Source organism: Saccopteryx bilineata, chromosome 5 (genome assembly GCF_036850765.1).
Source record: "Saccopteryx bilineata isolate mSacBil1 chromosome 5, mSacBil1_pri_phased_curated, whole genome shotgun sequence".
NCBI lineage: Eukaryota > Metazoa > Chordata > Mammalia > Chiroptera > Emballonuridae > Saccopteryx > Saccopteryx bilineata.
Window position 1 is genome coordinate 56,578,941 of NC_089494.1, and position 15,850 is coordinate 56,594,790.

General features: G+C 36.3%; 1 protein-coding gene across 10 annotated transcripts in view; it reads left to right on the plus strand.

Moving 5' to 3' along the window:
* Window positions 1-15,850, plus strand: part of ZNF385B (zinc finger protein 385B) — a 452,357-nt gene that overhangs the window by 416,717 nt on the left and 19,790 nt on the right. For all 10 annotated transcript variants that reach the window (XM_066233194.1, XM_066233202.1, XM_066233192.1 and 7 more), the window contains one exon: window positions 11,948-12,110. In XM_066233194.1, the coding sequence (XP_066089291.1) occupies window positions 11,948-12,110 (163 nt within the window). The remainder of the gene's footprint in view (window positions 1-11,947; window positions 12,111-15,850) is intronic.

A 15,850-nucleotide genomic window follows, 5' to 3' on the forward strand; every position in this document is an offset into this window, starting at 1 on the left:
TCTGGAGCATCATGGAAGACTTCTTGAAGTATATTTGGGACTTCTTGAAGTATATTTGGGCTAAGTTCTGAAGGATGAATAGGGAAATAGAAAAGGAATAGCATTTTAGGCATGTGTAAAAGGATAGCGTTATACTTACATTTCAACCACATGCTTTTTCAGTTCATCTGAGAGTAACAGGGAACCTGCTGCTACCAAATGAAACTAGAGGTAGGTAGGTAGGTAGGTAGGTAGGTAGGTAGGTAGGTAGGGAACCAGCCTACCTTGACTATGTGTATAGTCGAGACAAAGGTCTTGACTATGATTATTTTAGGTTTTAAACCAAGAACAGTGAAAAGGCAGTGAGTATTTTAAACAGAGGAATGACACAATCAGTTTTGCATTTTGAAAAGTTACTCTGGCCCCTGTGTAGAAAACAAACCATAAGAGAATAAGGAGGGTTCTCGAGTGATCACTAAAGAGGCTACTGCAGTGATCACTAAAGAGGCTACTGCAGTAGTCCAAGATGATGGCAGTCTGGACCAGGATGGCGGTGGTTGAGGTGTATAGAATGGGCTTGATTAGAGAAATATTTAGGTGGTCAAAACCATAGGACAAAGATTGAATTAATCTGGGGATATAAGTAGTGTTACAATGAGCTTGATTCCTGGATTTGGCTCTTACAGCAGATGTAGAGTGATGCTATTTGGCAGAATAAGAATGATGGAAGAGGACCAGGTCTTTTGGGCAGCAAAGCAGACACGAGTAATACCAAAAATTTGGTTGTGAACTTGCATTTAAGGTGCTCTGAGATGTCCAAGTGGATCTAAGCCTGAGCTCAGAAGAGAGATCTGGACTAGAGAAACCAGAAAATTATTGGTGTAGAGATAGTTGGTGAGGTTGCCGTGTGGGTGAGACTAAATAGGGAATAGACTAGAAAGTCTGGAGTGAGGAGACAAAAAGATCTAAAACTGAGCTTTGAAATCTATCAACATTCAATGACTTGGCAAGGAAGGCTGAGCCTGCAAATGGCTCTGAAATGAAGCCGGGGGGACAGCAACCTAAGAAAGAGCCGGGAAAAGAGTGCTTTCCTAAGAAGTGAGAGCTCAGAGGTTAGGGTACACCTGATTGGTCAAGCAAGATGAAGCATGAAGATGTTCTTGGTTTTAGGATTTAGGGCTTTGGTGTCTGGGTGATGTGTCTTTTAGTGGATTAAGGTAGACTGATTTGAGAAGAGAAAATGGAGCTGTATCTAAAATTAATTTAACAAAAAGTCTGTGAAAGGAAGCAGAGTGATAATGCAGGATTGAATGTAGGTTGAGGGATGGTTTATTTTGGGTTGGGAGAACTTGAACTTGTTTAAACACTGGTGATAAGGAAATGTTGGAGGGAGGGGTGTTGAACATAAATACCTTTTGGGAAGGCAAAAAGAACTTGTCTTAATAGGAATAGCTCCTTTTCTATCAAAGTTCTGGCATTTTATCCTGCCCCTGAAAGTTGAAATCTGACTCACTGTGGTAAGAATCTTCTAGTTATTCTCTTTTCTTTTCTTCAAATAGATGTTTGCTGCCGTTAGACTGTGCTAGAACAAGAGCCCGCAGTGGCTTCTCGTTGCCTATGTAGTTAAGTGTGCTATTTGTTACCTACCATTCCACTACCTAGTATTTAAGGCCTAAATAATTTGACACTTGCCTTGCTAATCTTTTTTCCACTCCTACTGTACATTCACCCACATTCACATTTTCCTAAATATTAATTGATTTTTCCAGACACTTTTTTCTTATCACAGTCCTCTCCTCATTGGAAGTATGTGTATCTCTTGCCTTTAATGTCCAGTTTATTATTGAAGGACCATCTCAAGGCCCTTCCTTCTCTCCAGTGTTCATATCATTTTATTAACCCGGGGTAGGGGTGCACATTCTGTTGCCTGATTTCAAGAAACATGCTTAGGAGAACCTATAACTACAGGTATATCCATAATTATAAATTAAGGTATAGAGACTAATTGGCATTAAATAAGAAAGATTTTAATGTCTGCTTTAATTCAATTAAAGTACTTAAAGATTATTTCCAGTTGTAAAAGAAGAAAATAGTAATTTAAAATATCTAATGCCTATTTTTGCATCTTTGGTGATAGACAAATTTGTAATCATCCCACGTATCCATCAATAAGGTACTATTGAAATAAATTATGGTTCATTCATATAATAAATATACACAACCATTTAAAAGTCATAAAACTTTCTAATCACTCATTTTAAAAAATATCTAAGTTCAATTGCTAAATAGAAAAAGGAAAATGCAGAACAACATATGTGGTATGGAAGCATTTGTCTTAAAAATGAAAGAAAGATACAGATATATGTATCTGTTTGCTTGATAGGCATCTCAATTATCTCTGGCAGGATACACAGAAGTGACAGCTAGTTGCTGAGCCTGAAAGGTTGACTTTTTGCTGTCTATACTTTTAAACAATACTTTTAAATTATGTGATTATATACCTAGACAAAAAAAAATTAATAAATTGTAAACTTAAAATACAAAAATAATCATTAACAATGGATATATATACAAATAAAATTCTATAGAAATAATGAATAATTAAAGTCCAAAGAAAGATTGTAGATCTGCCAAATATTATAACTACTAGTTAAGAAAATCATTCTTTTGAAGCCTTTCTGATCTTCTAGTGGGCTTAAACTTTACCCTTTACACTTCTTGTATGGATGATGGTGATGGCCTGTTTTCTACTTCGCCTCACCCCAGCCTCCCCACGGTACACGTTAGCTTGTTCTCCACACAGTAACCATGATCATTGTAGAAACAGTCAAAGAAGGTAACTCCTCAGCAGTTCAGAACACTGCTGGGATTTTCCACCTACTCAGGACACAAGTCAAAATCCTTACAATAGCTATTTACTGTTCCCTGGATCTGAAATACTCTTCTCCCAGATATCTACCTGTTAACTCCTCCACTTTATTCAAGTCTCTGTGCAAATACCCCCTCTAAAGAAAAACCTTTCTGGATGACACCCCATCCCATCATTGTCTATACTTACTTACCTTTTCTTGTTGTTTTTTTTTATAACATCACCCAACATATTCATAGATGTATCACTTATCACTGAGTACTTACTATATAAAATATATATAAATTAAAATTTTATTGTTTATGTCCCCATACTAGAATGTAAGTTTACTAGACCTGCATCTCACAGAAGATAGAATGTCTGAACATAATAGGTATTCAATAAGTATTTGTTAAATGAGAAAAATAGAAGGGACAGACCCTCAGCATTAAATTCCTGCTGTTAGAAGACTGTTCATTCTCTATCTTATATATATTACATTTAATCAACAACTCTATATTTAGTGTGTACCACATCCTAAGTGCTTCAAAGGACTCAAAGATGAGTATGACAGTGTTCACATTGAGCACTGTATATATTATATGAACAACCTTTGTTGTGACTATTGTTGGTGAGTAGAACCTTTAGACACTATCGCCAGAATCAGACATTGGAAATCCACTTATCATTTCACTGATTATATTTAAATATTTTGGTATTTATGGGTGAATCAAAGTTATAAGTATTTTTATTTTAGTTTTTGCCTCCAGGAGACCAATCTCTTATGTGTGAGGTTAACCTGGAATGAAAACTTCTAGTTTTATCTGGTACTTTAGTGTAGAAACATGACCCAAGTTGGTTAAGTGACTAACGTAATGTAGTTTCTTTAGTTTCTATTATTTATATTTGTACGTTTTGAAAGATATTGCACTAATCTTTACATTTACATAATTCATTTAATTTTGAATTATTAAATATCTGCTGGGTTTTAAAAATTGGTTTAGGACTTTGGAGTACGAGTTTTACAAAAATTTTACATTGTAAAAGAGGTTTTCAAATGAGTAACAATAAGTAATACATTAAACATATATAATTGTACTAAAGCCTTTCTTTAACCAGCTTTCTAAGCATTGCACTTTCAAAGTTACTTTGTCACTTTGGTCTACATTAAGGATATTATATATCAAATATAAGGAAACACAAGGAAAATTCTAATTTTAGATTTATTTTGTATTATTTATGCAAATTTCTTTAATATGGAAATGGAAGTAAATGTAGTGCCTTCTAACCTGATTAAAAATTAATATGTAGAGCCCTGGGCAGATGGCTCCATTGGTGAGAGCATTGTCCTCTTACACATAGGTTACTGGTTCCAGCCCTGGTCAGAGTATATATAAACAGATCGGTGTGTCAGTCTCTCGCACTCTCCCTTCTTCTCTCTAAAATCAATAAATTAAACTTTTAAAAAATTAATATGTAGGCCCTGGCCAGTGGCTCAGTGGATAAAGTATCAGCCTGGTGTGTGTGAATGTCTTGGGTTTGAGTCACGGTCAGGGCACACAGGAAAAGTGACCATCTGCTTCCCTTCCCCCTTCTCTCCCTTTTCCCCTCCTGCAACCAATGGCTCCACTGATTCGGGTATGGCCCCAGGCACTGAGGATAGCTCCATTGGAGCACATCAGCCTCAGGCACTAGAAATAGCTCAGTTGCGAGCATGGCCCCAGACGGGGTTGCCAGGTAGATTCCAGTTGGCACATGTAGGAGTCTACATCACTATCTCCCCTCCTCTCCCATAAAAAGAAAAAAAAAGTTAATATGTAGAAGCTGGGAACCTAATTTAAAAGACCATCAGAAGACTTGAATTCGTTAGCTGAGTTAGCTGTAGAGTCATGACTGGAAGAGACCTGAATTATATTGCGTTACTTATCACCAAGTAACATAAATTGCTCTTATAGAACACACAAGGCAATCCATTCTTCCACTGAAAGATAGCAGCAACTCTTGAACATATTAGAGATTTGGAATGTAACTGTGAAATCACTATAAACTTCAAAAAGCTGAGAATTATTAACTAAAATTTTCACTTAATATAAAATGTGAAATTAAGAGCGGTAGATAAATTTCACTTTCTAATACTTTTGAGAAAATCATGACATAAATGAATCAAAAAATCAAGTAATTATTAATAAATCCTTGATGTTTTATAATGTAATATAAAAATAGATGATATCCATATGCTTCTTAAACATTCTAAGATTTAGAGCTTCAAACAGGTTCTCAAATGCACAATTCTTTGTGGAAAATTAAAAGTCTTAATAAATTATAAATGCTCCAATTATTTTGTAATCAAGGTTATATTAGCATACAGAGCACTAATTTTCCTACTTTGAACATAATAACTTAGAGAATCTGGCTTATCAAGTCATTCTGCGTGGAGTTCACGATTACTCCGCCTTATGATTTAGGAGAGAGATTAAGAGCATATTTGTCTAGGGTTCATTTAATTCACTTGGCCTCAGTTAAACTCTGGTTCACATACTAGGACTTTACACATGCCTTGTCATTAAACTGACGCAGATCTCGGCCCCCGATTCAAAAGACAAAGTAAGCATTTCTTTTAAAAATGTCTAATGCAATGTAAAATTGAAACATAAGCAGTGTTATTTCTTAGGATAAAGCTGTCAGATACTTTTTGATGAATTCTTAACTAAATTGTGATGATATTAAACAAATTGCATTAAATAAAACTCATCTATTATATACATTGAAAAAATCACGTAAACTCACTTCTAGTAAGTTGATAAGAAGAAAACTTATTTTCAGAATACAGTCTCTATTATTTGCAATATTCGTGAATAGAATTATAAAAATTAATATTCTGGGACAAACTTTTCCTTGACATATATGTCATTATATATATGTCATATATATATAAATTTGTTTTTAAAAGGATATAATTTTAAATTATGGCCTAATTTGAAAATGAGGAGAGAACAGAATTGAACAAATGAAAGAATTTATGGCTCGAATCACAGTTGATATTACCAAGTTCAAATAACTCTCTTTTATGCCCTGCTCTACTTTATCCTAAATGGGGAGCAGAGAATATATTTTGGATATCCGGAGAAAGAGTCTTAGGTTGCCGGAAATCTCCTAAAATAAAGATTTTACCTTCACATAACTGAAATAAAAAACTAATTGGGAAAATGAGGCAAAATTTTGGCCACTTGAAATTCTACAGGAAATAATTTTTATTTTTAAAAGCCATTTTCAAGAAAAGCTACGTTTGCTGTATTCCATGACTTTAAACTCACACTTTTTCTAATGCTTCATGTAAATTTGGTCAAGGTTCCTAGGCCCCTGTATAGTTTCTCCCGGTTTCCATGAGTAAAGTACTTTGCCTGTGTCCCCAAGTCCTGTTTCCCTCCATCACCATTCTTCCCCTTTGTCCCTCCTGTGCACTCGTCCACCTCCTCGCTCCTGCATGGAAATGCATAGTGTCAATGCAAATAGTGGAAGGCTCATGGATTCAAATAGTGGCATTTTAAATCAGCTCCAGACTAAGAATTCTACTTCTGTAGTAAAATATTTGATAGAATCTAAATTAGGCCCCAAATTAGTAGTTCAGATACACACATCACTTTTTTCCCCTAAAAGCTACCACTTTTCTCTTTCTGAATAAAGAAATACTTGGAATTGATGGGGGGTTTTTTCACCTATACACTATAAAGCCAGTAAAAACGACCTGCCATAGCCAGAACGATGGCCCTGCAGGAATCACAGGACACGGTTCTCATTGAAGGATATATGTGAGTATCTCCCGACCTCCCCGAGACTTACGCAATGTAGTGACTCTGGATAGGCCTTTCAAACCGGGAGTGTTTCATTTAGTGATAGATTAGAAATTAGCAAAGAAATTGAATCTTTTTAAGGTAAAAAAAAAATCTCATAATGGTTATAATTTTTTGTAGACTTTGTTTTCAACAAATCCCAGTAGGTAAAGATTGAATGGGGTGACTATCAAAGCCAGTAGTATGTCATTACTGATATTGTAGGCTTCATAATTTTATTTTTTTTTTTATTTATTTTTTTTTTATTTATTTATTTATTTTTTTTTTGCATTTTTCTGAAGCTGGAAACAGGGAGAGACAGTCAGACAGACTCCCGCATGCGCCCGACCGGGATCCACCCGGCACGCCCACCAGGGGCGACGCTCTGCCCACCCTGGGCGTCGCCATGTTGCGACCCTCCTGGGTGTCGCCATGTTGCGACCAGAGCCACTCTAGCGCCTGGGGCAGAGGCCACAGAGCCATCCCCAGCGCCCGGGCCATCTTTGCTCCAATGGAGCCTTGGCTGCGGGAGGGGAAGAGAGAGACAGAGAGGAAGGCGCGGCGGAGGGGTGGAGAAGCAAATGGGCGCTTCTCCTATGTGCCCTGGCCGGAATCGAACCCGGGTCCTCCGCACGCTAGGCCGACGCTCTACCGCTGAGCCAACCGGCCAGGGCATCATAATTTTAAATATCAGCTGCAAGACTTACTAGCAGGCTTTGGATTGAGTAAGCCTTTCTCCTGTGTGCTTCTTCTGTTGTGGCTTTGTCTCTGAGACGGTGTGATCTTGTCAGTGCAACAAGTATAGGCAAAGAGCTTTTTACTAGCTAAAAATAGTCTTATGTTAAATCAAAGGTTCAAGTAATTATGTAACTATTACTCAGTAATCTTTTTTTCTTAATAGGTTTAACTATAGTATTTCAAATGCCATGCTTATTTCTCAAATAATTATGAAAGTTTCAATATAAGTAATTTGATTGTTCTTTTAATATAGGGTTATAGTTTGGAGCACAGGATAAAATCTGTGATGTAAAAGCAACATCTTCATAACCATTTGTACAAGATGCCTACAAATAGAACTTGAAAAAAACTTTTAGAACTCTTATAAAGTTTTTTGTTCTACAGGAGATAATCATTGCTGAGGTAGTACTTACTAAGTGGATGGGGCTAGGGAACATCATAGTTCACAGGACTTCACTGCCCTAGCATGTTCTGTTCCCTTTGCCTGAAATACTTGCCCCTCCACACTGCCACTTCAGAACTCTGTCCCCAGAGCAGGGCCCAGCTCTCATGTTCTTTTTCCATAAAGCTTTCATGATCCCCTGCAATCTGAAGAAATTTACCTCTCCCCTGATGACCCATAAGCCTTTGCTGCTCTTTACCGCCCATTTTACAATTCCACTCTCTGCTTTGGGGGGCAGTTATTTGCATGCATGTCTTTTCTTCTAGCTACCATTCCTACAAGTAGGGGGTCTTTGATTTTAATCTTTCACAATGTCTAGCACATGGCAGATACTAAATAATTCTTTGTGGAATAAATAATCAGGTTTTACCCTTGTTAGTGTAGCCTGTTTTAATGTTAGTTTGTTTGACATCTCTTTTATTTGGCATTTTAGTGTATAGAGTTCTCCTGAAAATTAACTGACCTCTGCTGTTTAACACATTGAAATCTCTTTTGGAAAAAACAGTGCCAATAGTTTTAATAGTGAATTTTCTTTAATTAAGGGAACAGTTCTAATTACTTTTTGAAATTCAGAAAGAAAGAAAGAAAGAAAGAAAGAAAGAAAGAAAGAAAGAAAGAAAGAAAGAAAGAAAGAAAAATTGGTTTAATTGGTAAATAAATACTTGAGGACTTTCTCCGGTGACATTAACCTTCCCCAGCCACTTTGTCAGATTCGCTACACAGTGAGCACATTTATAACATCAGATTTAAAGATCCTAGCCACTTCTCCAAAGCATAAATAAGAAATAAGGCAAAATTTAGAAATGTGAGCACAATTTTAGAATTTCTCATTACATGTTTATTTTTAAAGGAATATATTATCTCATTATTTATCTTTCTTGTTTGGACCAGTAGGGTCCCTAGAGATGTAGAGGATTTGGGAAAGTGAACGCTTTAACAACAAAGCTGGAGAGGAGTAGAAGAAAAAAATTCTAGGATGTCATTTCCCACCAATGCTATGCTATTCCTCTACCAGTGGGTTGTCTGGTGGCTACCGGAGTGACCTCTGAGAGAGGAGCCTAGTTGGCAATGAATTCTTGTGTGGAGGCTAGAATGGTGACTTAGGCAACTCTCTGATTCTGGCAGTTCTTGGCAAGAGATATTTTTGATCACTCTAGTTGAGAGCACAGCAACACTCTTGACAAGGAAACAGAAAGCAAGACATTAGTGTTAGACAATTACGTGTCTGCTGATTAGTCACTGAGGTGTAAAGTTAGTCAGTCTGGTCAACCAGGTCTCTTAGAAGTGATACAAGAGCCACTGTTGATTGGGCTTGATTGTGTTGCCTAGTTCATGAGTTTTCTGGCTCTTGTCCTTGTGACTTTCACTTCTCAATTAAGGAGAACCCTAGATAATGAAGTCAAGTTAATCATGTCACTAATTAACGGTGTTCAGTTTCATTTGAAGATTTGCCAAGGATTCAGAAGCTGTTGACACTGCTTCGGACACAGTACTGAGGATAGCAAAGTGCTCCTACCGAGAGTATCACAGGGGAATTAGAAGGATGCCAAATGTGAGTAGGTGGTGCCCGCCACTCTCTTTATTCCACACTCCTTCCCAAATGAGGGTCAGTAGAAGCTAAGAACCTATGTCGCACTCCGAGTCCCAGAACACAAAAGGAAAGTGAATCATGGCTGTGGACAGTTGTTCCCATCTTGGCATCCAGTGAGGTGTCACTTAGCTGGATCTTTATCCCAAGTGCTAATTGATGCTGTTAACTTTCTGCACTGATGCCAGGAAATAGTAATGAGGAAATGACACTCTGCTTATCTTGTGCTAGCAGGTTTTATTTTGAGAACCGTATGCTTCTTTAGCCAAAGGACACTAAAGTAACAGCTCAGAATTTAGTATACTTGGAAAGAGGAGGAGGTCTCCTGACATTAGATCTCCTAATATCTTGTAGATATTTTTATATACCTAAAAAGTAGTACTTTATTAGCCACTCGCCAGAAGGATCAGGCCTAATTATTATGCTAATACATTTCCCACAAATTAGATATTCCCTACCCATAGAAAGTTCTGTTAAAATATAATCTTTCAGGTCCTGGCCAGGTGGCTCAATGGATAAACCATTGTCCTGGCCCACCAAGGTTAGGGGTTCGATCCATGGTTAGGGAACATTTAAGAAGCAATCAATGAATACATAACTAAATGGAACAACTAAATAAAATGAGTTGATGTCTCTCTCTCTCTGTTTCTCTCTCTCTTAAAACAATGGAAAAATTAAAAATTACACAAAAAGAAAGCACATTGTTTTAATATGTTGTTAAATAGGGTTACACATGTAAGCATTTCACTCTATAAAATGGTCTTTACACCTACCTGTGTGATTTTTTATGTTATTTTACTTCTCTGTACCCAGTTTTTATAGGTAAAGTGCTGACTAATGATCCTACCTTACATGGTATTATGAGGATTAAATGAGCTAATAAGTGATACATTTAAAACTATGCTTGGCAAGGGCTTAATAATATTAGCCATTATTATTATAACTTCACATTATCAATTTAAAATTTTTTAGTTGTGTATTTTTTCATTTTATATCTACCCAGTTATATTAGCTGGATTTAACCATCCTTTGTTAGTAATATATAAGACTTAAAATAATGTTACACTTTTATCCTCCCTGGGGATTTTTTTTCTAACTCAACAGAGTGCATAATAAGTCCCTGAACAAACTGACTAAGAGCAATGATAAGTCAATGATGATCTAAAACAATACTTGTGAAAAGATATTCAGGAAGTTAGGGACTGTATACAGCCAATACAAGGTCATTGACCTTGAGTGATCAGGGTTATATGCTAGGAAAATCACTTAAATATCTTTTGTTGAAACAATAGAATTATAACCTCATTCTGTCCATTGTCAATTCTACCTACCTACCTACCCACCTATTCACCCAGACATACACACACATGTACACACGCACACACTACCTATATTCTGCTTGCTTAGGAAAATGAATGAAAACATTGGCATAATCATCTTCAAGCACATACAGTTTATGCAAGGATAGCTGATGTAAGAAAATGTTATTTGAAAATCTTCTCATAAAAACTCATTTTATATGATAGTTTTCTCATTCATTTCACTTTTATAAGTAAGCTAATATGCCATATAATGTATGTTTATATATTTTTTCACCAAATGGATGTTTGTATTTTCAGGGACTATTCAAAATAAAATTGATGTGAATGTACTTATTCTTTTGTTAAATATGTGAAACTAGTACTTGATGCCAAAAAATAAAATCTTTGTTCTTTAGTTGGAGGGGAATTTTCCAAATGTCGCAAATTGACTAAATGTTTTCTTGTTTTGCTGTAATTTCTTTTTGTCCTTTAAAGGTTTTTAGTAGCCACTTGTCTTGATCTCTTTTCTCCTTTTTGATCTAGCATTGAAGTCACAGTTCTACCCATGCTTCATGTATAAATGAATGTAAGAGTAAACTGCTTTGACTTCAGAATCACATCTGAGATCAGAAACAAGAATTGTCCCACCCTCTTTGTGGCGTAAATCATCAAAATGTTGTTAGAACTGGAATCATCAAAATGTTGCATGAAACACATGTAGATTGACTTCAAAACGTAGTGCCATCTTCACTCGCTAGCAAGTTGCTTTGTTCCATCACTTGCTCTCAGAGCAGAGTCCAGAAGAAAGTAGATTCAGGGCAGACAGGATTTCAGCTGAAGGCAAAAACAAAATGAAATGGTTATGGAAGGACATGCCTGGGTAGGACAATCAAAGCAACTTGCTATCAGCCAAATGTTTGAAAAGTAACTGCAACGGACCGTGGTGAAAGTACTGATGACAAAGCTCACCTTCATCACAGTTTTGCCCTGGCCCAGTTGTCCTCTGGGTTTCAAAGACACGGGTCCTTATAGAGAAGGTATCAGTATGCCCAGACCTCTTAGATACTACTCTTCCCACTTCATGAACTGCCAAAATGCAGTAGAGTGCTGAGTGGTAAATGTCCGTGTTGCCTATGATTGAATGTATTATTTCCTGCATGATCATCCATTGTGGTGTTTGTAAGTAGCAAAAAAATGAGCCTGATTTGTTCTCCTTTGTAGAGCCAGGCCGAGGCCCACTACAAAGGAAGTAAACATGCCAAGAAGGTCAAAGCACTAGAGGCAACGAAAAATAAACCCAAAATGGTTTCTTCCAAGGACAGCGCAAAGGCTAATCCCAGCTGCTCCATCACTCCAATCACAGGCAACAGCTCTGACAAATCAGGTCAATGACACTTTTTGTTCTTTACATTCTTTGTGTTCCTCCTGGTCCCCTGCCCAAAACCCATTCTCCTCCGCTCAGCTGTTGCATGTTTTCTCCATGATTTGTTTTTATAATAATATGTTTCCTTCACAGGAGGTTATGTGTTTTCACAGAATCTAAGCATTTGATACGTTACCATTCCATGTTGTTAAATATATACATTTAAGTATACATGTGTGTGTAAGTATATTTATATATATGTATATATGGGATACTCGATCATAATGTGTTTAGACACAAGTGAAGAAATGAATCAAAAATACTGACTTTATTATTCTCTTTTATTAATTTTATGTTTAGTTTTTACTATAGACTATTTTAGTGACGGAAATCTTAAACTTGTCTAATAGATATTTTAATATTATTTTACCACAGTGGAGGAAAATGGAGGGGCAAAATGATGAAGTTTTCTGAGAGAGTAATATTACTAAATGAATCTGAAGATGTGTTTAATAATAAAAGATTTTGATTTTTGAAGGTCTTTGTAGAGTTCCTCTTAGCATTACAGATGAACTTGAGGATTTTAAGGGAACTAGTCACAAAGTAATAAATTAACTAATAGAAGAACTTTATGTAATTGGATATGGCTACTAGTGGAAGTACCTTCTAAGAAGAATCCATATTTAACAGTCCCAGTGAATCAGCAGTTTTTCTGAGTTGGTTCAAACTAAAGGATTTAGACAGTAGAGAAAAAAATTATTTTTTGAACATGTTTACCATGAATTGGTTGTTTGATAGGCTTTCACACCCTCTTATCTGCCCCTTAGGGCCCAACATGGATGAGTCATCTTGTTTTAGTACTAGTTGAGGACCAGTGTCTATTAAAGGAGAGTAAGAGAATAGAACCTTTTCTCTATTTGACTCACTCTCTTTTTAGGAACCTCTCTGTTGTTGGAAAAGCATACATACACACACAGACCAACACTTCTCTTCTGATTCCCTTCTGTTCTTCAAATCACTATAGATTTTGAGGAAGAGCCTTCAGAATGCTTTCCTGTAGCTTCCCCACGGCCTTTGGAAAAGAACAAATCCATTACTATAAAAGGAGAGTTCAGGCAAGCCTGGCCAGACAAAGAGACTATATAGGAACAAACCATTATTAATTAGGTCCCATAAATGCTGGTTCCAAAGGCTGTGCAGCCTAGGCGTAGCTTACCCAAATTTGGAAATAAAGATTTTTTTCTTCTTTATTTTATAGAATCACTAACTCATGTTATCTAGTGAATAAAGTGGATTTTATATCACACTTCTCCCTTTTTAAAGAACAAAGCCTTTTTACATATATTATCCAATTAATTTTAACCCAGATCTATAGGATATTAAGGTAAAATATTTTCTCCATTTTACAAAATAGCAAATTGAGTCAAATTCCCCATTGTGGCTATTTGCTGGAGGTTACCCAGTGTTTGGAAGGATGGAATCTATCACCTCCCGACTTCCTGTCTGGTTTTATTTTTCATAGGGTATCATTGCCTCTATGAAACAATACTCTGTCAAAGATTTTATTACCTGAATTATGCACTTAATTAGAAAAAGAAACATGTTTCATTAAAGGCAGTTAAGTAAGAATAGCTGTTCTATTCACTCTTTAGAAGTTAGTGTTGAATTAAATTTAAAATCCAAAGAAATGGCTTTATGGTCTCCTAGGATCTATCCCAACTTTTAATGATGCATTAATGGGAGTTCAAAACATGGTAGGTGGGAGGAGGAATGTGCTTTGGGAGAATTGGGGTCAAAACACAGCAGGCATTAGGCAGCTATTGGAAGATGGTGAGAACATATTGGCCAGACACTTTACCCAAATTTCTCCCTGGAGTTCAAGTGTCATAATGCCATATGACAGTACACCGCCCTGTGATAATATGCCCCATACATCAAACTGAATGTTCTTTTGTGACATAATTTAACTACTCATAGCAGGTTCAAAAAAAAACAGAGCCTTTTAAAAAGAAACCTTATTTTTAAAAAATAATAATAGATTGTGATAATCAACCTAATGATAAAATATTATGATAGTCAATTTAATAGGCTATATGTCTAGTGTTTAGCAGTAGATGTTTTTAAAAAAATTAACTCAATATCAAGATGAGGAAAAATACATTTCTAGTTCTTAAATGTATATAAAGATCTTTAGAGCTGAACAGCCTTTAATCAGTTGCTATCTAAACAGATGAAAGTCGATGAAAAGATTTAAAATGCTACAGATATTTTTATAAATGCAATTAAGAGGAAAGATGATGGACCAGCATGTCCTGATTGAAGTATAATAATAGAAACATCTAAATTTGTTCAGTTTATAAATCCAGTCACATATACATTTTTTGTATGGCCCTCTCAACAACCCAGTAAGTGGTAGGGCATCAATGAAAGATGATTTATGCAACAAACTTTATATCCATTTATTCACTCAATAAATATATATATTACTATACTAAGTAATGTAGTATATCAGTATATTTTTCCATATACTGAGGTACAACAGTAAACAGAAAGATATTTTCTTGCCCTCAAAGAACTTTTAACCTAGCATGTGTGTGTGTTGGATATTTGGACTACAAAGAAAAATAATACTTACCGCCTTCAAGCTGTTCCCAAAAATATGGTAACAATGAAGAACCTGGGGTATTGGAAGGGTTAAATGACCAGTGTGAGGTTCACAACTCATATCCCAGTCAGAGCAGAAACTGAGGGCTTCTTGTTCCATGCATTTTCCATTATTCCCATTACTTCTAAACTTCTCTCTCTGACTTGGGGGTGTAAACACAAGTATCCCAATGGAGGCAAAGTCAGAGCACTAAACTACTTTTTAAAGAATTAATAGGACCATATATACTTTATAATTGCTTGCTGACTGTTGACATTTTTCAGTAGAAACTATACCATTGAAAAGGCCATTAAGGCTTTGTTTTATTGATAATTCTTATTTCCTATGCAGTATGTTGTCTGTAGCATTTAACTGTAGTAAAACAAAGCTTTAAAAGTTACATCTCTTTTCAATGGAAAGTTTGAATGAAAACACTCATTTCAGGTAAATGACAAATGTTCTCAAAGCTCTATGTTGACAGTTATAGACTTTATATGTCTAAGCCAAATATACTGACTGAGATAGAGGTCTGCACTGGAAAGGGCATCGCCAGTATGGCCGGCGCCGTGAACTGCCTCCTAAAACGTCCAGTTGAGTTGTCCTCAAGACTGTCCAAATTTTAGGTAGCATTTTGAATCATTCCATCTGAAATATATCCATGGGGGACATGGAGATTGTTTTATTTATCCCCTGCCCATGACCAATCCATGAAGACTGTGAGAGGATGGTGTCAGAAAAGATATAAGAAGGAAGAAAAGAAGATAGGATACCTCAAAACAATTTATTCTAGTTTTCAGTATGTTGTCCTTTTGCATGGTGGCAGTCTCTTGGGTGTGAACCCAGAGCAGTTATCAACCAGTAGATCAGATGATTTGCCTGGAAAGGCTACAGTTCAGCTTTTTATGATCACCCTGGTGCCTTATGAAAGAGCATTTCCAATTTTGTCAAAGAGTTTTTCTGCCAACGACAACACAAATGCAGACCCTCGCCTAGTCATCGTTATGGGTTCCCCTGTGTGTTTCACAGTTTTATGTATTGTTACAAATGAGGCCAGGTTTTCCAAATGACAATTTCTCATTTCCGCTGGCTGCAACCAGACTCCATTGCTTAGCTAACA